At 50.0% G+C, this 27,114-nt stretch overlaps 2 protein-coding genes across 4 annotated transcripts in view; both read right to left on the reverse strand.

The window, feature by feature from the left end:
* Positions 1-5,458: 5,458 nt before the first annotated feature.
* TESMIN (testis expressed metallothionein like protein) lies at positions 5,459-17,314 on the reverse strand. Of its 2 annotated transcripts, XM_036875889.2 has the most exons (4): positions 17,221-17,314; positions 16,345-16,888; positions 13,359-13,517; positions 5,459-5,564 (listed from the first exon to the last, which is right to left on the reverse strand). In XM_036875889.2, the coding sequence occupies exons 2-4, from the start codon at positions 16,840-16,842 to the stop codon at positions 5,469-5,471; spliced, it is 753 nt and encodes a 250-aa protein (XP_036731784.2). In that variant the 5' UTR covers positions 16,843-16,888; positions 17,221-17,314; the 3' UTR covers positions 5,459-5,468. The 2 variants fall into 2 exon arrangements, with proteins under 2 accessions (XP_036731784.2, XP_057362670.1); XM_057506687.1 differs by having other exon boundaries at positions 16,354-17,307.
* Positions 17,315-19,670: 2,356 nt separating this feature from the next.
* The window catches only part of CPT1A (carnitine palmitoyltransferase 1A), a 48,119-nt gene continuing 40,675 nt past the window's right edge, over positions 19,671-27,114 (reverse strand). For both annotated transcript variants that reach the window (XM_036875962.2, XM_036875963.2), the window contains exons 15-19: positions 25,024-25,158; positions 23,609-23,761; positions 22,873-22,986; positions 22,532-22,624; positions 19,671-21,790 (exon numbers count right to left, since the gene is read on the reverse strand). In XM_036875962.2, the coding sequence (XP_036731857.1) occupies positions 21,704-21,790; positions 22,532-22,624; positions 22,873-22,986; positions 23,609-23,761; positions 25,024-25,158 (582 nt within the window). In that variant the 3' untranslated portion in view covers positions 19,671-21,703. The remainder of the gene's footprint in view (positions 21,791-22,531; positions 22,625-22,872; positions 22,987-23,608; positions 23,762-25,023; positions 25,159-27,114) is intronic.

The following is a 27,114-nucleotide window of genomic DNA, read 5'->3' on the forward strand; positions in this document are numbered from 1 at the left end:
GCCCCCCCAGGGCTGGGGCCTCCCACAGATTCTTGCTTTGGTTTGTCAGCCACCGATCAGCCTGGAAAGCTGCTTCTGGGCAAGAAGCTATTTCTTCAGCCTTCCATTGTGAGATAACAGTAAGTTAAGCCCTCCACGGAGACTCATCTCATTTCCAAGTTCTTAGGGGCCCCTCGCTCTGTCCCCGGTCGCGGGCTGCCTCTTGCTCTCGCTCTTGCCCTGGGCATCCCCTGTCCTCGGGCTACCGACGTCCTGTGCTTCAGGCCTGCCCCCTCTTGTCCCTCCTCCTCACCCAGAGCTGCATTTCTAGAGTTCCTGATGGGGTAGTTGTCTCGTGGCGCCTCCAGCGTTCAGAGGCATATGGTTTGTGTCCCCAGACTAAGCCAATAGCATGCAAATATTTTCAGACAGTGAGCCCTAGATTTCAGCATTACTTTTTACACTCAATTTGTTTTCTCAGTGAACCAAGTTTCTCAGACTCTGGCTTTTTATCCACTTCTGCACCCCCACGTCACTGTCCCATCGGTGGAGCCCTCAGTGACTTCAGCAGGTGCTCTGCGATTGAAAAGTCATGTGGAGACTGTGGTCAGGTTGTGAGACACGGGACTAGGCCGTGTTCTCCCCTTCCAACATGTGATGGAAAGTGGGGTGGGCACCTGGGCAGAAAGGAGCAGCTAGCCCCCCGCAAGGGCTGAGCGTGGGTGGGTCTGACTGCACGAATAATCATGTGCTTGGCAGGGGTCGGGCAGCTCAAGGTCGGGGCTGTCAACGGGGGCAGGTGGGCCCTCCCATTCAGGCGTCCTGCCCCCGCCCGTTGTGTTGCTTCACAATCTGCCCTGCCACCCCCTGGCCGAGTCTCCTGGGAGCTGGCATCCCTGGTGGAGAATTTTTCTGAGAAAGTTCTATATAGAGTAAAACAGGACATCAAACTTTTAAAAACTAGGATGTGGAAATGTTACAGTTAATGCTCAACAAGGATGCCGTTAGCACTTGTCTGGGGATGAGAGAGTATAACTCCCCCTGGACCCTTTACTAGGTCAGCTGGTCAAGATGACACCACCAGATCCCAGCCAGGCTTATGCACAGCACGGGGCTTCTTGTCGCTCCGGTTTACGATGAGCATTAAGACACAGCTGCTGAGTGTTTTAACTGTAGCATGAACATGGCTAGCCGTTTAGGTCTTTCTGGGTGCTGTGCCAATTACTGACTTCTAAACAACCTTATTTCTATTTAAGAACGAAGGATTTGTGATTACTTACAATTTCAGACACTGGGATTTGGTACAGTTACGTGGCTTTTTAGACTTTGTGTCCCATGAACTAAGAGTTACTGTATGAAGATTAAAAAAGAAAATGTATTCAGATCGTTACTCTTTCAAGAAATGATTAGCTAAGCATCTGGTGTTGTGAACAAATACTGAAAATCTCAACGCCAGATAGTTACAAGAAGTCACTGTGAAGGGAGTGGCACGCGCAGCCACAGTGGGGCGGAGCCGGCCTGGCCACCGCGGCCTGCATGCCTGGAGGTCCGCCACAGGTACGGAGCAGGGTCCTACCGCTGTCCTCCCCCCAGGGAGCTTTCCCGGGGCTTCTTCCTTTGATCTGTTTAAACCCCTGCTGTGTGTGGCCCCTTATATCAATAGCTCTTTTATCTTTATCTTTAGTATTTTCCAGAATCTGAACAGTAATGGAGAGTATGAGTTAAAGAGCAATGGACAAGCTGCCACTCGGATCGTCATAGAAGTATTGGAGCTGTGTGTGCCGAACTACCACCAGCAGCATCAAAGCAGCTTTGAGTGCTCCATGCGGCCCTCAGGCCTCCCTCCCAGCCGTCCTTCTGGGGATTAGCCCAGAAGCCATCTTCAGGGGCATTAGAGGAAAGACAAATGTGTCCTAGATTCTACCAAACATGGAAGGTGGCTTTCAGTTAAAAACCAGAGAAGTTCCCAAGTGTTGCTCAGAATGCTGCTTGCTGAGGGGACCTGAATCTGAGCAATGTAGTAAGTTCAGGGGGTCACAGTGGAAAGGCTGGCGCACAGCAGACACATGTGGTGGCGGGGCTCTCCCTGGGCGTCCGCGCCATCCGGTCATCACGCTCCCGGCAGGCACGTGTGCAGCTTCATCTCTGTGCCCACCGGCTGCCTATGGCAGGGGCACAGCTCGGCCCTGGGCCTCCCACAGGAACGGCAGCAGCGCTGGGCACCCACCTCGCCCTGGCTGGCAGGGGAATTGCCCCGAGCTGCCTTCTCTGTGGTGGAGAGCGTGCTGGGCGTGTCAGTCCTCAGTCCCAGCTGTGTTCCCCAGCCCCCAGCCTCACCGTCTGCCCTCAGCTCTAGAGAGGGGCCACCTGCTCTGGCACTCTCCTCAGTGCCCTCCTTCTGCCAGTGACACTTCTCTCCCAGGTGAAATAGCCAAGGGCGCCTGGCTCACCGACAAACTGCTACTTGTTTCTTCTTCTGGAGACGCCTCCCATTTTTAAGGTAATGTCCCCACTGAATGCTACGTTACTTTGAGGGGGACATGGACACCTACTGCACTGAACTTGCCCTCAGCCTGCTCGGTCCTGCTCCTAAAATAGGCACAGGGTGGCACTGAAGGTCCAGAGGAACCAAAAGACTTTTCTTTAAAAACAGGGTGGAGCACCTGGTGACATTCTGGCGGGGACTGGCCGTGGCCGCGGAAGGAGGGGTTAGCTCAGTGGGCTCCCAGTGTCAGGAAGGCACCGGCAGCCGTCCACTAAGAGACCAGCACGTGGCCAGGGCCAGGCTCAGTGCTCCAGGGAGACACAAAATATACATAAATGTGTGACTTACAGCACTTATCCTGGAATCCACCAAACAGTACAGGACATAAGATATACACAATTTAAAAATTAGAGAACAGAAGTATTATATAATCAACTGTCCAATTGTTTGATACTAGTTGTAAATGATACAAAATTCAGCAATAGGATAGTTTAATGTAGATGCAAGAAGTAAAACAAGATACTTTTGAAGGAAAGAGAACTTGACATCCACTTTTGTGAGTTTTTTTATGATCTGTCAAAAGGATGTTCCAGTTGAAATAACAGCATAAGCAAAGATGCCACATTAGGAACCCAGGGTGCACGAGGGGCAGTAGAGGCCAAGCTGACTGTACTAGAATCTAAATTGGGAGAAGAGAATCTAAACCATGGTTCGAATAATATTAGAATATTTAATATTATAATAAAATTAAATATTAAATATTAAATAATATTTAATACCCTCTAATGCTAATCTGAAACGGAAAGAGTTTAAAGAGATCTGGACAATGCCTTGGAAAAGCTTCATGGATAAGATGTACCGCAATGAGGGATGACCTCGTCTTTAAGAAATAAAATTCCAGAGAAGCAGAACTCAAATACTCTTTATTATAATGTTCAATATCCTACCAAAAATAATAGCATCAAAGACATATCAGAATTCACATTAACACCAGACTGATAATCAGATTGTTAAAGCTACACAGAGTGACAGGGCATGAATTTTTATTAAGAGGATTTTTATTAATATGATAAGCTAGTTAATAAGTTAGCCCGTTTGCCACCCAGCTCTACAGGATGATGATTGGGTGAATGCACCCACGCAGGCTGCTGGACACGAGGCCCGAGCTGACCTGCTTCTGTGTCAAGCGTGGGTCAGGAAGGTCTGAACCAGACTGGGCTGGCAGCTCCCTTTCTGATGCTGAAGACCTGCTTTGACCTTGTTATCTTGTGGAAGTCAAAAAGGCAGCAATGAAGGGTCTAAAAAGGTGACGGTTAGAGCAAATTGGTCGTGGCTGGGAACTCAGACAGAATGAGACAACCAGCAGTTTTCTGACTGCTCCCTGCCCACAAACAATAAATCAGGGGAGATTCCAGGGTACCGTCAGGACTGTGGGCACTGGGATGAAAAGCACCAGTCTGAGTCAGTGGAGTGACATCACATCAAGTAATTATTTGCAGCTAAAAAAAATGCAAACACAAAGCTTGTGTTGTTCCTAGCACATATTTACTATAGATAAATATTTTATGACCTGAAAAATTACATCAAAATAAAGAAAGATATGTGACTGGGAAAACCTAGTAAGAGTAGGAGGTTGGTGTGGGGGAGGTGAGGGAAACAAGACTAGACGCAGCCGCCACTTCCTTCCTCATTGCTGCCCCTCAAACGCCGCAGCTCTGCGAACACACGCCTGAAACACGGCACCAGGAACGCCCAGCTGCCTTGAATGTTCTAGACACCCTAACGCGCACAGCGATGCAAGAGTGCTGGCACCCAAACTCGAAAAAGATCGGCGGAACATTTCAGGTCGCGCTGTGTAAGCAAGGATTTAATGCTACCAGCAGAATCTAGGAGCTGCTTACACAGTTTTGTTTTGCCCAGAAATGTGAAGAGCCATGACAATAGGACCAATTACAATGATCACAACCACATCCTCTCTGATGCATCTCACCAAGACAGTGAAGCAGGGAGAATGACTAGGACAGTCCATTAAATTAACTGAAAGTCATTTGCCGACAGGGCAGTGTTACAACCAGCCCAGCCGCAAGCACTGAGGCTGTAGCAGCGAGCATGGTGCCAGGCAGGGGTGACGTGGCACCTGAATTCCTGCAAGCCTCCAGAACTCTACCCCAGCTGCTTCTGGCCTGCCAGACTGTCCCCAAACAATTTGTGCACTTACCAGCGCCACGGGGAAGCCGCGCCCACAGGAGCCTGGACGGCACCAGCGGCCACCGTCTACGTTCCAGAAGGTGCTTGACCTGATTTCTTTCAGACCCTGGGATGTGCAGCGGCATTAGATCATGTGTCCAAACCCCAGAGAGGCAGGGATAGATTGATCCCCACAACAGACGAAAGGGCGCAGTGACTGGAAAGAGCTGGCCCGTCCACCGTTAGTTAGCACATGGATGTTAACTCGACAAAGAGTTTCAACCAGCTTGATTAGTTTAGTTATGATTGTAGACACGACTTTAAAATGGCAAGACGAGGTCCCAGGTAAGTGCAGCCCACGTCCACCTGGGGACCGTGTGCCTTGGCACCTGCGCCTGGACCTGAGCTGGCCGGGTGGGGAAGGGAGCAGGCAGAGGCAGCCTAAAAGGCACTCTAGGCCCACTGTGGGTGTTAAGTGACCGCCGCACCATCACTTGCACTGATGACAGCAGAAAAGAAATGGAGCAGCTCAGCTTAAAACAGGTGAAAGCAAGACAGCGTTACGGATGGCAGCAGGCTGCCAAACACTGGCACAGGACAGTGGACAGAGTGCAAGAAATGGAGACCAGCTTTTCCAGCAACACACCAGACACGCACGCAACAGTGTCAGTGGTCCTGCTTCATGTGAAGTACATTTCTTTAGAAGTCGTGAAGCTTTGCAGGTAAAGCTAATTTTATGACTTAGAGGAAAATCACAAATGTACGCAAGAGCCTCTGAAACTCTCACATTAATGTAAATGATGGTTGCTTTTAATCCTTACCTGGCCAAAGTCATTCTTGGTGGTCCTGGAAGAGCTGACCCTCGGGGGAGGGTGGACCCACTGACTGTGGGTCGTAAGGTTCCATTATCAAGCTGCATAAAGTCAAGAGCAAGAATATTTTGAATTAGTGTATGTTTTAAAAGTTCCACCTAGTCAGCTCCTAGATACAGATAAAAATGATTATTTTTCTTCAGCGGTTTACATCACAATCACGTTAAAACAACGTCCAGGCCTTATTAGCACCATGATCCTGCTAACACCTGGGTGGGCTCCAGCCCCGGCTTTTCAGCAGCAGAGGGGGAGCCCAGCCCCAGCTCCCTGCGGACCTGCTGGGGGCCTGGGGCGAGGGAGCCTCGGCTGTGTGGGCAGAGCAGGAAATGGGGCTTTGGACGCAGGGCCAGGAGCTGACAGGCCGGCAAGCCGTGCACACAGTGGTCAGCTGGCCAGGGAAATTGTAAGGGACATCTTTTTCATTTTTATGAACTACAAATTGTGAAATAGATCCAATTAAAAATTTCTGTAAACTAGAAATGTTCTTTGTATTCTCAGTATAATGATCGGTGTCGGCACTGAAGTCTCTATTGGTGACCGAAGTCTCTATTGGTGACTGTTACTCTTTCATCTACTCAGTTTTAACAGGTTCAAAAGCAAAATCACAATCTCTGCATTATCCAAGTCCTTTCCTTTCTCAGCTCCCACTTATTTTGTTATGTTTATTTATATTACATATTTATATATTTGTATTTTCATCAGCACACCTCACAGGGGTGTCCCCAAGGAAAGGGAGGTGGGTGGGCAGGACCAGCACTGACCCAATTTTCTTCTTCTCAGAAGTTTGAAGAAAAAGTATTGAATAAATTCAGGTTTTGAGATTATTTGTATATATCACAGTTAAATATCTTATCCTTGTCCCTCCTCTGAAAAGTTGAAATTTAAAAATAAGTTTCATTTAAGAAATATAGTCTTGGGAAACCACACATTGTGTTCATCCTCATTTTCTTCCTCTGCCTCTTTTTAAATCGTGTGTCATCACCTTGTCGGGGCTTGAAGTCACCAAGAAAGTCCAGGGAGCCCACCTCCTTCCTTGCGAAGCCCCCTGGGTCCCCCTCTACCGTCTAGCCTGGCGAGAGCTGGGGGGCTTTGGATCCACAGGCAGGAAGTGCTCACAGGCACTGAAGCTGTTTCTCCCACAGTCACCCAGACACCGACGCGCCAAGGACGTTGCCAATGGCCGCCCGGAGTTTTGCGTCCTTTTGGAGAAAGGATTTTAGGGTTCTCAAGCCTGAGGCGATTCTTTGCATAAGCCAGGTACAATTATCTTTTCCCCTTTGCTTATTTAGCCCCAAAGTAAAGCAGAGAAAGAGGTCTTCTTCTAAGTTCTTCATGGGCAGTAAATCTAGGTCAGCTTCATACCAGAACCATGAAGCTTCTTCGGCAGTGTCGGCCTCAGTGAACTCTAAGGTGGTACTTTGCCCTCACATCACGTGGATTTTGGTAAAATGCAGATTCTGGGCTGGTGAGTCTGGAGTGGGGCCTGAGATCCTGCACTTCTCGCAGAGCAGGAGGGGGATGGCCGCACTGTGGTCCATGCACCCCTCTGTGAGTAGTAAAGCATTAAAGATATACAGAATTAGGGGTTTGGCAAGGAAGCACGGGGTCCCAGGGACGGATGCAGCAAATACATTGTTAGAATGATCGCCCCAAGGTCCACACTGGACAGGAGGTCAGGGGCGCCAACATGGGGCCCAGGGTCAACACAGCTGTGGGAGCAGGAGAGGCGAAAGGGAGGAGGCTGCGGTCTCCGGGGCGCTGCTGGTCCGCCGGCACAGGTGGGAGAGCAGGCGCAGGGCAAGTCTTCCGGGGGGGGGGGGGGGGCCGCGACGGCGCATACGAGGCCCAGAGGCAGGAGGGCGAGCGACCCCGCGGCGGGCGCCTGACTGACTGACAACACTGTCTGCCCTCCTGACAAGTGGTTCCTCAGCGCTCTCCTCCTCGCCGCACGCTGCAGCTTCATCCCTCTGCCAGGCTTGCTGCTCTGGACCCGAGGCTTGTGTACCTGACTTCTGCACACCGCGGCACAGGGGTGTCTGAGAGATCTCTCAAAGGTAACCCCACATGGAGCCCCTCGTCTCCCTCACGAAGCCTGCGCTCTCTCTTCTCTCTTGATGAGACTCCATCTTTCCATTTGCTCAGGCTGAGGATCTTGGGGGCATCCTCCCCTCCTTTATAGCCCACAGCCCGTCAGCAAACCCTGTTGCTTCAGCCTCCCAAGGATGCCGACAAGCGATTTCTCGCTACCTGACTGCCCCCAGCTGGTCCGAGCACCCTCACCTCTCGCAGGCATTACTTGAGCAGCTGTCCTCAGTCGGCACCTTCACTGTGGCCCCCTTTCAGGCAGGAAAGCCCAGTCCTTCCCTTGTCACACACCAGTCCCCGCTCCTTTCCTCTCGCTCACGCCATCTGAGCCCCACTCACCTCCTTGCAGCCTGCAAACCCCGAGTGACCCTGTGCCGCGCTGTTCCCCTGCTTGGAATGTCCTTCCACATGATATCCACATGGCTCACCCCTCCTCTCTTTCAAGACTTCGCTCAGGTGTCACCTTCTGAACGGAGCCACCTGTGGCCACCCTGTTTAAACTTGCAACTGTCTTCTTCCCCACAGAACCCTCATCCTCAGTGCCCACCCTCTGCTCTCCTTGCACACAATATAATTTACTTATTATCAGATTTGCTTATTGTCTGTTCCCCACACTGAAACACAGGCTGCAGGAGGAGGGTACAGCCGTGTGTTTTGTTTCAGGGGTCCGTGTACTATCAACTCACTAATGTATTCCAAGTGCTCAGACCAGCATCCGCCCTACTGAGGGTCACCCTATACAAATGCCCTATATGTGCCAGGCTTTGTTCCAGACACAAACAAGACTCAACAAAATTTCTACTCCTAGGAACTTTGCGCTCCTGTGGATGGATGCAAAAAGACAAACCAAAAACCACAAGACAGAGACAGTGCTGTGCAGAGAACCAGGCAGGTGCTGGGGCAGTGGCTGGCTGTCTACACTGGGGAGCTATAGAAGCCCCTTCTGAGGAGGTGACATTTTATATCAAGACTTAGGGAAAAAGGATATCTGTCTCATAATTATATTTAATATATGCCTATGATGGTGTAATCTTGAAAGCATTTCCACAACACTGAAGACAGTGAGGGATATTCTAGACCGAGCAGGTGGTATATGCTGATGGGCGGCAGAACCACAAAGGGCAGCTTTGGCAGATGTGGCGGGTCAAAGGTCTGGAGGCTGGAGACGGCCCCACCGCGTCGGCACGGGGCTCCCCCGCTCCCCTCAGTCTGAGCAGTGGTGCAGGCAGCCAGCGTTTGGTAAACGTCTCACTGTTGATTTTAAAATGGGGGATAAATTATATTTCCTGAGTAATTTCAACTTTGACTATTGAAATTTCAAGAGATGATAATGCCCAATTGTATTTGTTTATTAAAATAATGACTCACTTGTGTAATGAGATTTAATTTTGCTGGTACTGGCAAAACTCTTCCTGCTAAAGCAGTCATTGGCTTAGGGACATCTGTGAGGAAGACAATTAAAATTAATTGACGGCATAGACTATTTCTATTCCACTTGAGCAAGGAAGAAAGTACAATGATCATGTACCATGGATTTATCATGTGCAAAGTCACTTAAACTTATCTTGATCCTATTTGTGAATTTTATTCTATAAAGTCTTTTGTTTCTTTTTAATGTTTTTTAAAAATCTATTACATGCCTTTTCTTTGTCATAAGCTGCTTAGCAGGGGCTCCCAGGGACAGTCAGCTATGCTAAGACATGCTGCTGCCCGGGCTCCCAAGCTGTGCCAAGGTGCCCTGTTGCTGCAGGAAACTTGCCAGGTGGCCACTGACGAGTCACATTTTCACAGAATTCTGTGAAATCTATTGGACACCATGTGAACTACTTTCAATTTACACGGATTCTCTTTTTCAAATGGTTACCTGCTTTCTGGGAGGTAGAACTAACTTACTGGGCTGTTTGGAACAAGCTGCTTAACTCCTGGAACTCCCAGGTATTCTTTCACCTCAGGGGGCCATCAGACACATTCCTCAGACACCAGGCGCTGTGAACGGCCATGCTCGTGAATCCAGGGGCAGGGACAACTGTGTCTTAGCCTCCCGATCACCTGCCAGCTGAACACATTTCCTGCTCCAGGCTTATGTAACCTTTGAGTGATGGCACCGTGAGACTTCGGTAACAGGATGCATTTATTTTATAGTGATATTTAATATGTACACATGGTAATAAAGGAGACTGGTGGGTAGGATTACATGACAAGGAAATACATTTTGAAAGCATTATATAAACCTTCTCCTGTGACTCTAAAGGCATTAGATTTTGTCAAGTTCCAGAAGGAAGGGAATTAAGAAAGAACCCCTCTCTGCCTGTGTAGAGGATCAAATGCAGCTCTGACCTACAGGGAACAGAGCGAGACAATCCAGAGCTGGTGTGCAGCAGAGGGCCTCCGGAGGCCAAAGCCCCAACCCCGCTTCTGCCCTGTAGGGAGGTACGTGTCTTGAAGGCATTTAATCTGTCCCTGGGAAAAGAGACTATCAGGGTGGAATATGAGTCACTCTTTCTTTCTGCCCTGGACACCAAAGGCCCACTGAGATTACACCTGGATTTAATATTGATATGAATTATTAGCATGTACAACACGGGGAACACAAAGTGATCAGTTCGCAATGCTTACGAATGCCCAGTCAGTATACTGTACACATGAAACTAATATGATATGGCATGTCAATTACTTCAGTAAAAACAACTTATTGACAAGATCAGAAAAGGTCTGATAATGAAATATTCTGACTCAAGATTTAGAATAATACCATTATGTATATAGTCCACATAGAAATGTCCAGTTTTCAAGAATTAGTGTGTAACATTTGTAAACATAATCCTAAAACTATGGCATTAAATCTTTTTTGTAATCATGCTTAAATCATTTGAGGATAATCAGGTACTTACAGGCCATTTACAATTATATGTGCCAATTTAAAGAAGTTTCTGAGTAAATGAATGGCAGATAAAGCAGCATTTGGTAGTTATTTCAGAACTCATGGTGATTAAAGCAGTGTGATAGTTCTCATAAACTAAAATGTTCACATTAACATGTATATAATTTACACCACACCTGAATAGTTAACTCCCCACCCAATCTGGGTAAGGCTGATGTTTCAACACAGGCACCCCTAGGCGCACCCACTTGTCAGTCTAAGTGGTCACAAAGCTCTCTGCCCCTAGCGGAGGTTGGGGGCAGCTGTCCAAGGACCTGAGACGGTCAATACAATGTACATCAATCAGTCTACAAAGATTTGTTTTTGTTTTCCTAATTCACTAATATAGACTGTGAGGTCTTCCAAACTGCCTATTTAATAACCTAACTGCCTATTTCACTGTTTCATTATACAAAGCCAAACATATTCGCTTACCAACTTAGATATGCATATGACATAACTTTTTGATTAATTCACTTTGTACCTGACTGTAGATAATTATTTTGGTCTTGATACTGAGGAACCAAATGAAGTGCTTTTAGTTCTCCTGTGCCAGAATTGTCTATGCACAACATTTGTATGCCCCCTTTCAACTGATATATCACCTAAAATGAAAAATGGTCAGGTTTCATTTTTAAAAGATCAGTAATATTAACCTATATCAACTCAAATCTGAGAAAACAGCTTTAATTAAGAATATAAGTTTTAATGGCAAATGGCAAACTACAGATCAGTTCTCCATTCTTACTCTACTAATAAAATGCTCCCTGGAGGCACCGCGGGGAGACCCTCCCTCCACCCCAGGAACTGTGCGAGATGTGCTCAGTGTCACCGAGGTTCCTGCTCCTGCCTTTCTCTACAGGTAGCCGACCACTGAGGCGAGGGCCAGGGTCGGGTGAGTGTGGCACAGGTTCCCTCACCCGTCCTCACACTCCACTGCCCACAGGGACCGAGAGGGTCTGTTGATCTGCCCAGCCCTGCCCCGTTCAGACCCAGCCAGCTGACCCAGCTCCGATCCCCTTACTCTCTGCAGCTCGTCATGGACTTCGAATAATCTTCCGTTTTATGACGGTTGCTCCTTCCTGCCATACATATATGTTATTATTTAGCACATGGGACTTTTTGAATGTCCATTCGTTTTATTTCCTTCAGTTTAGAAAGATTAAGCCCAGAACTGGAAAACCCTAAGAAGCCACACCAATCTCCCTGGGCCTGTCTAGACTCGCAGGTCACCCGGCTGGATTCGACCATAAGTAAGTCGTCAGTGAGCCGGGCGGGTCCGTCTGCAGCCACATCAGCCAAACAAAGCACAGGCAGAGCCCCCGCCGCACGGGTACAGCGACGACCAAGGCCAGGGGGCGTCGTGGTTTCTGCCTGCACACAGCTTCTAGTTCTGATGGTAAAACCACGAATACCCAGAGAAGCTACAGCTTCTATTTTAGGTTGTTTTGGGGTTTCCTAGACAGGAAAACCCAAATAAGCACAAAGGATCAATGTGACCGAAATAACACACATAGAGCCTGTGTTCATGAGGAGCTGATCACGGGGTCAGACCTTCAGACCGCCCTGACACGGGTAAGAGGCCAGCATTTGTGTTCGCTTCGAATTTTATTTATATTTAGAGGATAAAGTCACAGCCACACACACACAGGTGCACAAAACCAGGAGAAAGCGGAGTGTGCTCTCTAGGCCTGCCTATGGTGCAGTGCGGGGCTGTGCCCTGCCCCTCCTGGGCCGTGCTCACATCACTCAGGAGTCTGGTGTGACTGGAGGAGCCTCATCCTGCTCACGTGGGCCAGGTGTCCTGGAAAAGCTCTGCTCTCAGAACCGGAGGGCCTCAGTAGAACCACAGACGGGCGAGTACTGGCGAGGGCCACAGCTAGGCCTGAGTTCCTGTAGGCTCATTTTCAAGTATTTCCTAGTCAAAATACATGCCTTCGAGCCCAGACCTCCCTTCTCAGACCATAGAGCTGCTGTGGGCAAGGTGATCGAGGGTCCTCTGGACTCATGAGAATGCGTCAGGCCTAACTGCCTGGCTGCCCTCCTTCCCAGTCGTCACCACACTGAACCCCCAATCCAGATGCACCACTCACAAGCAGTCTATGTGCCAAATCTGTTTTCTTATCTATAAAATGTAGATAAAAATAATGCCTACCAGTATAGCACAGAGAAGACATGTAGTGACTCTATGGCATCTCACTACGCTGGTGGACAGTGACTGCAGTGGGGTATATGGTGGGGACTTGATAATGGGGGGAGTCTAGTAACCACAGTGTTGCTCATGTAATTGTATATTAATGATACCAAAAAAAATAATAATAATAATGCCTACCCTTCAGAGCTGAGAGAAGGATTTCATGAAATTATGAATGTGCAAAAATATCACATGAAGAACCACAGATGTTACTGACTGCATATCTTATTAGGTAAGCACATTAGTGCTCATTAGAGTTACTAGGAATTTGGAGATGGGATTGAAGGGGAGCAGCCTCTGCCCTGCAGCCATGGAAGCACAGCTCTGCTGCCCACCAACATGCCGAAGCCCTCAGCTCAGGGCTGCCCCTCCCCGGGCCGAGCCCAGGTCTGCAGCAACTGATGTGACTTGGGGTCACCCCCCTCAACCAATACAGCAACGTCCTAATCTTTGTGTGCTTTGCTAAGATCCAGCATAAATGACGTCCCTCTTCTGACAGATGAGACAACTCAAACTGCTGACTCACAAGTAACCAGAATGAAAAACAAGGACGTAACTATTACTGTTGACTCAGTAACACTCAGGGTCAAAATGTAATATAATGTCAGTCAGACACATTTTCTTGGGCATACTGACCATCGGGTCGGAGTCTTTCTTGAGAGAGAAGCCAGAAGCGTCCTCTGCTTCCTGTGATGGCGGGAACTTGAAACAGGGCTCCTGGGCAGGAGGGTTCTGGAAAGTGCCTTCCTCAGGATCGTTACTCAGAGGAGCACCACTTGCTTCCTTCATTCCAACCTGAAAAGGCACCCATTATTTTAGAAATCACAAAGCAGACACTGGGTTTCACAGTTTACAGAGAATAGAAAGTTCTCTGCAGAAAGGCCATTTTTAAAGTAAGGCACCCGCTCTGGCCTAGTGCCTCTCTGCCTATTATTATCCCTACAGGGCAACAGGCAGGGCCACAAGCCACCTCACTGCCAAACAAGGAACCTGAGAACCAAAACCATTTGCCCACAGAGTGTGGAGATGTGATTCGATGTGGATTGTGCTGGTTCAGAAATGCGGTATCAGTAACGGAGAGGACTCCCCGGTGGGCCAGGTGCCCCTTGAGCTGCTCGACAGCCCCCCACTCTGAAGGAGCTGCCAGCCTTGAGGCCCCCGAGTGCTGACCCTGTGTCAGCCTTCTTAGGGTGGGCTCCTTCGGCTGTGTTAAATGTTCTAGGTGATTGTTTACTTTCCTCAAGTTGGCTGAAATCCCTTCTGACATTTCAGTAATATTTATGATGTAACTTTTAGTGTAGTCATAGTAATATTTATAATTTAATATAACTGCATATAGTATTAAAATGTGTTAATATATTTATAATAAAATAGCCAAGCTCTCCTGATTGAATGGTAGGACAGTAATTAATATGAAACAGTGAAGATTGGGAATAACTGCCAGCTGTGGTTTTAAGCTATCATCTGCATCAACTGTCAACTCAGTGACACGCCAGCAAAATTACCAAAAATAGGGAGAAATGCCAATGATATTGCTGAAAATCAACATGATTTTAAAAAACTAAAAAGTTTCCATGGTTTAAAAAAATTACCATCAGCTTTGAGTGCTTTAAAATCAGAATGATTCTTTGTAAGATTTGGTAAGAATGGGAGGAGGGTTGGGAAACAGCAGTCAACCCATACTTGACATTGCGATCCGTCCTTGACCTCTGCCTGCCCAGACGGCCTGTTAGTACAGGGGGGTTCTCCAGAGGCCAGGTGGCAAGTTGTAGTGTTCTTCAAAAAAGATGGGGACTCTGAAGACAGCACAGATAGCTACCATCTAAACTGTGGGTATTGACTCAAACTTGGAGATTGTCTGATTTAATAAAATCTGGGGCCAAAACAAATAATAATCACAGACTGGCAATTTCCTTAGCACAACTGACTAGCAACTACATATGAACCTTTAAAAAGATAAAGGTAAGTTTAGCTATATTTCAAGTTATAATTTTATTTAGATATCTCACATTTTATAGAAATATAGAAATTAAAAAATTTTCTTCTGCTTTGGGTAAGTTGCCATGTACATGTTATCAAAGTTTAGATTTGACTTATCTCCCTGTAGCTAGCAAATATTTATGCAGTAAATATCTCAATTCCTCAGCCCCATGCAACTAAGATCTGAATTACTTATACTACAATAAAATCCCTTTTTTACAGAATAGATATAAACAAAGGTCAGTATGTGAGAATGAATTTCTAGAAAAAGGAAATTAGCAATTCACCCTCAGTATTTACTGAAAGGTAATTTCACTCTGTTTAAATTATAAACATGTCCATGCTATATCTTTTTTCATTTTATTAATGAATTGGAAAATAGCCAATAAAAATTCAAAAAACCAAAGAAATATCATCCAAATAGTCTCTCATTTATTTTGTCAAACCCACATTGTTAGAAATGGATTATATTAAAGAGAATTTTACTATTTTAACATGAGCTGGTTCCCTTCCTGTTCTGATGAATGTGCGTTCACCATGTACAGGAGGAGGCTGAGCTGGGACCAATAGGGAAAACGTGCTGAGACACAGGTTTGGCCTGGTAGCCAAATGGAGTGCCTGACACTTCCAGCCTTGTGAAAAAGATCTGGATGGAGACCTCCGCTCTGGGTGAAGGCTGGTGGGCCTAGATGCACTCTGTACTCCCTCTAAGTCAAACTGAGAGGCTGGCGGAGGCCCCAGCCTCTCCTCCCTGTCTTTCTTTTACACTAAGGAGCAGTGATTACAGTAAAAGGACACGAGAAAAGCAGAAATCCAAGCCCCACTACCCTGGCTCACGATATACAAAGCCAGGCATCAGCCTTCTCCATACCAACTCAAAAGTGTTCCACAAAGGCTTGATTTATAACTCACTAGAATGACTGAATGGCTGAGTAACCTGGCTTTCCAGACAAGATCCTTTTGGGGAGGCAGCACACATTTCCTGGGATCTTTTTTTTTTTTTAACTGTTGTGTTTAGTTTCAGCAAGAACAAAACAGAAAATTACCAGTGGTTATCTGTTGCAGAGAGGGCAGTTAGCTGAGAATTAGCAGGGATTTACGCAGGCTCTGATTTTTATTACAATGCTCGAGGAACAATCACTTACTAGCAGCGGGAAGGTCTAGCATGTGATTTAAAGGATCAGTAAACATAAATATTAGCTGTGAGTCCTTACTGTGAAATTACAACCCTTATAAAATCTAAAGGGCAAAAGTGTAAAGTGCCAGCTCTTGAAAATTCAGTCGTGGCTTTTTTTTTCCACGGATACTAGCTACCTGACAAAAACAGGGCTTCTTTCCTAAGACCAGTGATGGCAGTGACTGGGCACACACACTTTCCTAGCTCTTTCGCTCTTACGTTGTGTGCTCTCTGCAGGGTTAGCTCAGGTCCCTGTCCACCGACAGGGACCCAGGACAAGGTCACCGCCAGGCAGAAGGGCTTGGCTGAGCAGGTGCATCTCGGATCGCAAAGGGTTGTGTCCTGTTTGGATGAGTGACTCCAACCCCGGGATGCTGCGGACACAGGAAAAGCTTAGGGGGACATCTGGTCTTACACCTCTATCTGATCTGTTCGGGGTGGGCACAGGGACACTGCGGCTCTTACTGGAATCACCCGGACACCAGGGTGGGCGGCTCCGTCCCTGGCCCAGGCGCTCAGGGGCACCACGGCCGGGCTCCGGTGGAGGGTCAGCAGGGAGGACAGGAAGTGCTCATCGTAGGCGGGCAGCTGCGGGGCGGCGGGCAGCACTGCGTCCTCCAGCGGGTGGAGCCCGGGGAGACCCGGGTACCCTCCCGGGAGCTCCTCGTGCTCCATCTCGTCCCCGTCGGCCAGGAGCTCCACCCGGACTTCGCCCTCACAGTCCACGTTCAGCGGGGGGTTGAACGCGTGCAGCAGCGGCCCTTCGGGGTCAGCGGAGCCCAGGTAGGCGTCTTTGAAGACCTGGAACTCGTCTTCCTCATCCTTCGCCACCACCGGGGCCATTAGGGCGACGCTTTCAGACGCAAAAGGACTGCCTGCCCTGAAAATCTCCGTCGCGATCTCATCCTCAGGGCTGGACATCCCGCCCACCAGAGGGGCCTCCTCCATGTCCACTTCCTCCATGTCCACCGACAGGACCTGCCCCCCGCGCGAGGAGGGAGCTGTACGCCTGCAACGACGCGGCCAGTGAGGCTGGTGGCCCGCCCGGCTCGGGCCCAGGCCGAGGGTCCCGCCGACCCCAACCCGCTGACCAGGGACACCGCCGACCCCGACCCGCTAAGGGGTCCCGCCGACCCCAACCTTCTGACCAGGGGCTCCCGCCACCCCAAGGGCTGACTGGACAGGGCTTCTGCCGCCCCCAAGGGGATGCCTAGGGGGTCCGCAGCCCCCTTCCCGTCTGCAGACCCAAGGCAAGACCCGGGCGCCGCGGGGAGACCCGACGGCGGCTGGGGTCTCAGGGGCGAAGCGGTCGCCGAGTCAGGCTTCCTCAGAGGGGCGCACCTGGGGCCGCCGGGGCCTCCGAGCGGCGAGCGGGGACGCGAGGGCCTGGTGAGGGCGCTGTGCGACCCCTCAGGCGCGCAGCCGGCGACCGTTGGGGAGGGGCGGAGCCAGTGCCAGGGGCGGGGCGCTGGTGGGCGGGGCGGGGCCAGGCGGGGGCGGAGCGCGGGTGGATGGGGCGGGGCCAGGGCCAGGGGCGGAGCGCTGGTCGGCGGGGCGAGGCCAGGCTGGGGACGGGGCGCGGGTTTCAGGGGCGGGGCCATGCTGGGGGCGGGGCGCGGGCGGGCGGGGAGGTGCCAGACGGGGGCGGGGCATGCGCGGCGGGGGCGGGCCGCACTGAGGCGGGTGGAGAGCGGGCGGGACACGGGGCGGGGCGGAGCTCGTGGAGGTGGGTGGAGTCTGGGCCTCCCGGCGGGGTGGGCGGAGACATGGGCGGAGCGCGCGGGTATGGGAGGGTGCTTGGTGGGAGGTGCCATAGCAGGTGGGGGGAGGCGGGGCAGGGCTCAAGGGGCGCAGGGGGAGCTTCAGCCTCGCGGCGGGGCCCAGGACCTGCAGTTTCGGGGGCGTGGGCAAGGAGGGCCTTTGCCGGGACCCGCAGCGCCAGGCTCGAGGGGAAACTGAGGCTCTCAGGCCAGTGTGATGCCGCGCTGGGTGGGACTCCTAGCTTGATTCTGACCTTAAAGTGTGTTTTTTCTGCTCTCCTCAGGTGGACAGAGGGCTCCCCCATCGGGCCCACACTTCAGATCCTCGCTCTGAGCCTCGGACGTTAACCCTGGGGGCTGGGGACTGGGCGAAATCCACCTTTCATAGAAGCAGAAGCCAACGTTGCTTAATCAAGAGAAGAGGTGAAAGCTTATTTAGGATTATAGCCCCTGACCTGCACGTCCCACCCAGCAGAGTGACGGTATTCTGGGCATGAGAGTGAGGAGCCAGAGGTGAGGAGCCAAAAGTATTGTTTTGTAAAATACAAATGTAAAACATCAGCTTCCTAGTTACATTTTTAAAAAATTTCTAAGTCCAACAGTTGTGACCAAGACACAGCAACACTATGTTCTACTTAGCTGTACACTTTTAGCACTAAGAAATCCCACAGAAATTTTGCACAGCGGACAATTCCTAAATTTAAGGTACAGCCTTAAGTGTGCTAGGACTTTATCTGAAAAATTATTCTGGGAAATTAAACTTGACTTTAGAAGAACGTAATTAAATGCTCACTGTTGTAATTTTCCTGCCACGTGAATGACTTAGAATATATTCCCACAAGTTCATTACAAACACACCTGGACGGGAAGTCCGCCTCTTGGAGGGCTCACTTCCTGTGTGCCTAAGATCTATAGGGCAGGACTCTTTAGGAAGCTCTAGTGGCTTCTTCAGATGAGAAGTTGGGTAGCTTTCTTCTTTACGTAAACTTTCCTGTTGAGTATTTAAAGAAAAAGCTGATGTTCCCTTGAGCACCATGCGGTCCCCAGTCACACTGCTGTTCACTGTGAAGTCTGCTGGGCATCTTTCCAGCCCCTTCGTGGGGACTTGTGCGTGTGGAGGGTGGGGGGCTTGCTCTAATTTCATGGCTGGAATAATCACGTCACAATGAACTCAGCTGAGTTCAGGAGCAGGGCTGAGAAGACAACTTGGGCTTCTCAACCTGTAGGAATTAGAAGGCAGCTAATATAAATCCAAGAACCCAAGTAAAAAATGGGGAGAGCTTGAATAGCCTAGGCAAGCACATCTCCCCACAGCTGTACCATTCATTCACTCACACATCAGACATTTTTGATGGGCAGCTCCCACACATCAGGTGTGCATGGCCACTGTGTGTGTCACCAAGCTAGTCTGACTGAAAGGCACAGAACCTGATACTTGCAGGTCTCCTAGAAGCTCTTCCAGCCCTGCTGCAGAGCAGCTAAAGCCACTGCCTTGTCATTCAGGTCTGGCTCAAACCTGCTTCTCAACCCACCTCCTTTTGGTGCAGAGCTACAGCCACCCGCCTTCTATCCTCTTACTTGCCCTGGAACACTTAAGATTCTCTGACTGGTTCTCTTGGTTCTCTACTGCCTACCACTGGGACTTGATCTGCATGACAGCCAGAACCTGCTGGGGTCCCCACTGCATTCCTGTGCCTAGAACAGACCCTAGCACACAGTAAGTGCTCAGTAAGAACTATCAAGAAACAAATTCATGCACTCATTTAACAGATACTTATTGAGCACCTACTCTCTGTCAGCACCGTTCTAGGCATAGGGGCAAGGAGTACATGAATGAATGAATGTGTAAGTCCACAGCCCTATTTAGCAGCTTCCCCTTTGGTCCGCACAAGTCTAGTGCTGTCCACTCCGCCCCACCCTACGCACTTCTGCTATACCTCCATTAGTCTCTCCCCTTCATCTCAAGTGCCTGACCTGGGCACCTGACTTACAATCTCCTCAGTGTAACAAAAACGACAGAAACAAATACCATAGTAGACTGGGATTAATGTGTTTATTAATGATAACATTCATACTGCATTTCTAAGACTTACATCCAAAGAGCATATTGTATTTACATGCCATGGAAGTCCAAGAAAACAAATTCAAACCACAGCTCTGTTAAGACTAGGACTTGTTCGCAATTAAATACACAATACTCTTACCTTTTCTTTTCAACATGTACAACAAAAACCCACTCTTTCTTCTTTTGAGGAATATAAAATTGCATTGATAACTGCACTGATTAGCAACAATTACTTTTGAAAGATTTAAAACCTGAGAGACAAGCCCAAATGTGTGTGCTAACACGTGTACATTCAAATTCACGTATGAATGCTAGGTAACAGAGTGGTCAGTCAGCGACAGTGCAGGATTTAGGTGGCTTGATGGTGATCGATGCCGGTTTGATTGGGAGTCATGCCAGCCTGGGGCACTGAGGGCTACTCCCTCCACACCACCTTGACTATGTTCCACAGATAAATGGGGAGTGGGAGGGGGGTTCTTACTGTAGTTGTTGATTTTCATCTTTGCTTTTCTGTCCGTTTTCATTTCTTCCTGCTTTTAAGGGGGGAAAAAAAATCTTTGGCCCATGTAGGTGGGATTTTTCCATTACAACAGATACAGAAATGAAACCTGCCCATGCCCTGTGGCAAGTGCCCCGCTCCAGCAGCTCAGCCTCGTCGCCCCATCACTGGAGCACAGAACTCAGGGAGGCAACCCAATTAGAACAAAGTGGTCAGAGAGCTATATACACAATTTTAAAAATGGAGAGCTAAGCTTGTCATTACAGCCCAGAAGCAGTATTTTATTCCACGATCCTTTACGCTTACTTTGAATACTGAAGACGACTCAGTGCATAATTGGCTTTCTGGTCAGACACTTTCGATAGACGGACACCCATCTAAGTGGTAGGCTGTCAAACCTCGTGCTCATCGTGACGTTTTAGTCTGTTTGCATCTGCCTGCATCTCGCCTTCCCTCTCACCAGGTGGGATTAGAAAGCAGCCTGTTGGCATCCTGGCGCCGAACTCTCCTATTCTGAGGTTCTCAAGTTTTCTCTTTTCTCAGCAGCACATGTCAGCTATCCTGGCTGTCATGGATAAGCAGTAATCCCGAGGCACATAATATATTTTATTCTTCAGTGGCTACTCCAGATACTATTTGACCTCATACCCCTTGTTCCCCGTTTCTGACACACATGATCTGGCACAGCTGCCTTCATGAGAGAACCAGGCTTCCTGGGGGCGGGGGAAACACAGGAACATGCATATTTAAGGTTATCCACTCAGAAAATTGAGACGGGGGAAAGACACCCACAATTCCGCCTGAAGACTTCACAAAATAAATCTTTCACCCACTCTCACTTACATTTAGGGCCTTCCATTTTAAGGCACTGGGGTTTGAAGACTTGCAATGTCAGTAAGACTAAAGATGTGGCATACGGCTTGCTTCAAACACAAGAGGCAAACACAGACCACCGAATGGATGATGACAGTTCTGCACAGAGACTGTTTTTAGAAGCATGGCGTCTTCAGTTAGTGCACTACCTGCGTGCCAGCTACTAACTGCTAACATCTCCAACTTGAACAACGCTTTTCTCTCTGAAGAAAACAAGTGTTTACACTACTGTGATAAAATTAAATGCCCGTGAGTACCAGGTGTTCAGGTGTCACTGAGGGAGCGTGCCGCTTCCATTTCCCACATGTGTGAAGTCACGACCCTACTAATTCCCCAATTAGCTCAACAATATTTTAATCCCATAACAAACCCAAGTCGATGCAAAGACTTTTGGGGGACTTGATCTGATGTGTCCGAAGTCAGGACCTGCTTGGAAATGGCAGGGTCATACCTCACACGGTAGAACCTGCTGTTCTAGAAAAACAAAACACCAAACCCTGGATGGAAGGAAAATGTCTGAGTTTTTAGAGCAGTCTTTCCTCCTGATCTGCAATCAGGATTAGTAGCTATTTTTCATTTGAGTTTTGCCAGAAGAGCTCATTCTCCTCCATGGCAGCGATAATGGAGTTACTTTTTGGAATTGGGGCTGAACCCAAACAAGGTGATGATGTCAGACATCGCCTCTTTCAAGTGCTTCCCAAAGCGATGAGAATCCTTTCGTTAAAAAACAAGAAACAAAAACACATTACAATGTGGAAATCCCCACATCTCAAGCCTTTTCACTTGTAATCTCACTCGAAGAACATTCCTCTTTGCCAATTCTCCCAGCTTTGACTTAAGGGCTCGGTTATTCCTTTATACATTCTGGAGAAAGGCTGGGGCTCATGGGGACAACGGTTTGTGACTGTGTGGATGTACTGGAGTGAAGGCTTCTCTTAATGCGCATGCGCTACGTGAAGCCCAGAGAGTAATGGAACTCCACGATTCTCTGTTGATGATGGCCTTGGCTTTGCCTGACAGGCTACGTACAACGTGGAAAGGAGAGAATATGAATCAGTGTTGAGTGTGCCATGCTGGGAAGGAGGTCGTGTCCCATTCGCAGAGGATGAGGCAGGCCCCTCCCTCGCTTGGGCGTGTACGTGCATTTCTTACCGTGTGCACACTCATCTTAGCCCACTGCCCAACTGTTACGGAGAATGAAAGTTACACAGGCACTCTGACATTAAGATTTCAGACCACTGCTATGAGCCAAGATAAACATTTTCAACCAGATAAGATAATTTCTTCAAAACCAAATCAAGAGGACTTTGAAATTCCTTTATTTGGAAATGTCCAAACCAAGTAAACGTACATCACTGGCCAGAAATTTTCTGTCAAATTAAGGATGTGCTCCCCTTCCAAAGAAAATGGTACACAATCAGCATCCTTTGAAAGGGAACTGTGTTCTGTACTTACTGTCTTGGGGCTGGAGAGCTTGGAGGAGATGTGGAAGTTGATGAGATCCTCTCCCACAAGAATATATGACACTCCATAGCCATCGTCAGCAACCTACACAACAAGGACGTTTACACGTACAGCCTTGGGAAGGAGATGATGGGAAAAGGGAGCTCCCTAATGTTTTAAATACAAGCCTGCCGTTGGCATTGGTATTAATCAGCGGGAATTCCTCTTTGGGGGACACACCCTCAAAGTAACGACCGGAGTTCAGAACCAGCAGGGGCCCGAAGCAGAGGAGGATGGGCACGTCCTCTCCCTGGGACGTGCGGTTCTGTGTACACTGATGCCCAGACACCTACCGGTCCAAAGCCCCCTCCGCTGGACACATACTCCGGATTCCGTTCCAAATCAAACAGCTCCACCTGCTGCTGAGGGGTTTGGCTGGTCGATAATCTCCAAGGCTCAGACAACACCTGTTGAGTAAAACAAGGGAATTTTCCAATGACACTTTTTCCAATCCCTCTCTGTCCCCAGGGAGCTGTCTCAGCTCTCCGCAGGGGTGCCACTGGCTCAGGGCAGCGGAAGGCCGGGGCAAATGCAGCACGTGTGCCGAAGAGGCTCAAGGAGTCTCGGGCAGAAAAGGTGGTAGATACCCTAAAATTTGGAATGGGGGCTGTGGCGTCCTGGAGGCAGGCAGTGCCACTCCCACAAGCCGGCAGCTAATTTTCAGGAATTTTTCAGGTTGCTCATTCAACACAACCATTATTAAAAATTTAATGTCATAATTAAATAGATTCTGTTAAAAATGAAGGTGATAAATGAAGAGTCACATCCCAATTACTTGAGTACCTTCAGCTCTGATCTTGCTCTGGAGGTTAGTTACATCTAGCAAGTCAGGAGGGTCGATCTGCTAGCAAGGCGTGCTTGGGGGCTGACGAAATGCCGCACGAGAAACTCATCGCCAACTCGGCTCACGGTGACCATGAGGCCAAAGACCCATCAGTTAGCCCGGTTCCCAGCAAGGAGGTCCTGGTTTTCACAGGTCAGGTTTAGCCAATGAAGCCAGGTGAGCTGCCACAAGTGGACAGGACTTACCTCTTTCAGGAAAGGGGAATCGACAGCGAGATATTTGGATACCACATAAAGGCAGAAGAGGTGGCGGTCGATCCCAGAGCCAGTCATCGCAAGGCGGTACAGATGCTGATGGTTCTCGGATGCGATCTTGAATAACTTGAGCTTCTGTTCAACCTAAGCAGCAAAGGATGGACGGCTTCAAGTTACGCAGTGCAGACCTGAGCTCCACGACGCAGGCAGGAGGCCCCCCTCCCCACTGCTCCGACCGGACACCATAGAAGCAGGTGTCTGAGGGTCTCCGGGACAGATGCTCTGGGGCAGCCGCCCAGGCGACCTGACCGGAAGCCCCACAGGGCCATCACTCCCCCAGATTTATGCCTCAAATGGCTGGGGGTGTATGCTTTTGAAGTACTTTGGGGGTCCTACATGTGCAGCCTGCTGGGCGTGACTTCACCTTTTACACAAATGAGATTGCTAGGTAGGTAGGGGAGCTCAAGCTCCCAGTGCTCATTGTCTGAGAACGGAGCTCTGCCCCTCTCGGTTGATGGCGACGTCACCACAGCTCATGAACAACCCTCCCAAGTCCTGGCCGGCAACCCTGCTGAGGCGGCTCTCCTGGGGCTGCGAAGTCTGACCCGAAAAGGCTGCCTCCGGTTCTTCTGGGCTCTGTTAGTCACTCCCACCACGAGGGTGATCCAGCGCCATTAGGTGGAAGCCCGTCCAAACTCTGACCCACCCAGGCAGGACCCAGTCTTTAAGGCTATTGTTGAGGTAGCTAATGATGATACATCAGAGGGTACGTCATGATGCCGACTTAATTCTATCCACAGAACTGAAAGCCTTTCCCGAAGAAAATCTCCCCAGGGCAGAGCAGAGCACCCTGGTCTGCAACTCCTTGGCCACCAGCAGTAGGTCCCTGTGCCCCGGGTCAGGGGACCTGGGCACAGACCAGCCACTCACCAGCTGGGCGGGCCGGCAGTTTGCTGAACCCATGAGTCTCTGTTCTGTTATCTACAGAAATGAACTGATGACGCTTTGCCAGGATCTCCAAAGGCAATGCATGGAAAACCCAGGCCCGCAAGCCTGCTCTGGGGGCTCCCATGTGGGCGGTGGGCGTCAGTGACCCCTAGCAGGGGCTCCTGTGGAATGGCCACCGCTTTCTCACCTAGACCCCGACTACCCGTACTGCTCTGCAGAACCCACCACCAGTTACTTCATCCATCTGTTCTGTACGGTCCTACTCAAGACTTCCAGGAAGTATAATCTGATCTGCAGAAGTTACAGAAGACGGAGGACTGACACAGACTCTGAGTGTGTCCTGAACGTCATGCATCAATACCCTAACACTGAAGGAAAGGAGAAGCTCGGTGTGGAGTCTCAGGAGAAGAGGGCACACACAGGATCTAACCAGAGGAGCTGGCACGTTAGAACGTTACCGTTTGGCTGGGGTCCGTCATGGCCAGCACGAAGTTGCACGACTCAGTGGTACAGGAACGCACTGTCTCCGTCCTCCCCTCACGGAAGAGCCGGGTCATGGAGGCCTCGTATGTGAGGCAAAATTTGCCCATGTCCTGGGGAAGGAAAATTGTTTTCATGCAAAGCAGGGCATGCAGATGAGCTCTGACATATAAGAAGAGACCAACGAAGGGCAGCAGGGAAGGGCAGATCCGTCGTCAGCTTTGGTCTCCGGCCATCAGGTTTTACACGGGGTTATGTAGCAGGCAGGTTGAGACGTCATTAGCTATGGAAAGGTCTGGGGGGTGGCAGGGAGGGTGGTCAGTTCTGGGTATCAGGGTTCCATTTCCAGATGCAGCCGATGCCATGGCACAACTTGAGTCTCACACACCTCCCCAAGTACAAATGCATATATGGAAGTAGTACCCACAAGGGGCTCAGCGTGCAAGTCTGATGTGATTTAAGATGTAAAGCATTGGCAGGAGACACTGCACCACACTGGCATGGTGGTGAGAATGACCCAGTACAGAGACTGGTGCTTCAAGAGAGGGCACAGTCCAGAAGGGGTGCCCCCCCGAGGGAGGGTGGCAGGCCACGCCGGGAGGTGGGACAGCAACCCCCCAAGATGGGAGGGAGACAGGCCAAAGGGACCAGAGGAGGCTGGGGCACTGACAGGCTTCCACAGGATGCTCCCATTTTCCCGGTAAAAGAGAGGAAAGGTGACCTGCTGGTGCGGGGGTGGCGTGAGGCGCTGAAGTCGGGAGAGGGAGCATGAAACTGGCATTCAGGGGCACAGAGTGGGCCGCCAGAGTTGGTGCTCACTGATTTAAACTGGACGAGCCAGCACGGTGGGGTATCTCCCGGCCATGCTGGCTTCTGGGACCGCTGCCCTAAACCAAGGGTGTTTCTGCTGGGCTGCGGACAGGAATGCTGACAGCAGGCCAGGGCCCAGACCCACGAGAGGAGACGGGAAGGCGAGAGGAGGGGACTCTGGAGTTGGGGGCCAGAGGGGCGATGGGCATGTCAGGGCAGCCGGTGGTGCCTGAGGCTGAGCCCTGGTGACGTGACGACGGCCCAGCAAGGTGGTGCAGGACAGACAGGGTCCGAGGAGCACACAGCATCCAAGCGCCCACCATGGGGGGAAACCGCGTGCTGTGCTAACTACCGAGGCACACACAGCAACTAGGCCAGCTGGAGACACGCACTTCCCAATATGGACAGGGAGGTGATCCACAGCAGTTTGTGGATCGAAATTATTCCTGCCCAGACGACATCTCTGGACTCGGGCCCTTGGGACAGGCCGAAACTGTGACAGTAAATCCAGGAGGGGGTGCTGAAGGCCAGGGGAAACGTCCCCTTGCTCTGGCCCCGGGTGCCGGGGCTGCCAGCGCATTCACCACCCCCGCCATCCTGCCTGTAATGGGATGCGGCAAGCAGGCCACATGTGAGGCGCACGGGGCCCGGGGCACTGCAGTGGTGTCCCTGGGCCCCGGGTGCCCAACAAAAGCAGCACCGATCCAGCACACTCCCCTTCAACACACCAGGTGTTACATTTCCCTGGGATGGCGTCCAGGAGGGGTTCCAACTCCTCGTCCTGCGCCTCGGTAAGCAGGGCTCCCACATGTATCAGACACCTTCCAGGGGACAGCACACCCCAGCTCCTGCATTACGGGTGTTTCTAAAGCGGCACACGACGCAGCTGGGGGGAGGGAAGAGGAAGGAGGAGGAGGACACAGGGATGAAGCACAAATGTGCTGTTTTAGTAATTTAACAAAGGTTAACCTTATTTGAAGCCAACCTGCCAACATCAAACCTTAACTGTGTAAGTGGTCAGCACAATCATGCATTACACTCACAATTTTGAAAATGAACACTTAAAAACCTCTTGGCAAATGCACCAAATATTAGCATGCCCAGACCCCCACCCCGCAGAGCCAAACCGGGTGGCGCCTGCAGCCCCACCTAACCTGTCACGACAGCTGCCATCGGGAGAGCAGCTGCTCGCCGCCGGCAAAACAGCTCCAGTTTCTAATGCGCAGGATCAAAAGACAAAGCATATAAAGATATCGACA

The sequence above is a fragment of the Manis pentadactyla genome, chromosome 9, assembly GCF_030020395.1.
Source record: "Manis pentadactyla isolate mManPen7 chromosome 9, mManPen7.hap1, whole genome shotgun sequence".
Lineage (NCBI taxonomy): Eukaryota > Metazoa > Chordata > Mammalia > Pholidota > Manidae > Manis > Manis pentadactyla.

Coding starts and splice junctions, on each gene's coding strand:
- TESMIN (XM_036875889.2), bottom strand. CDS start 16,842: ATGGAGGAAGTGGACATGGAGGAGGCCCCTCTGGTGGGCGGGATGTCC. Junction 13,518..16,344: donor CTGGTGTCCGGGTGATTCCA/GTAAGAGCCGCA, acceptor GTGCCTTTTCAG/GTTGGAATGAAGGAAGCAAG. Junction 5,565..13,358: donor AGAAAGACTCCGACCCGATG/GTCAGTATGCCC, acceptor GACTTTATGCAG/CTTGATAATGGAACCTTACG.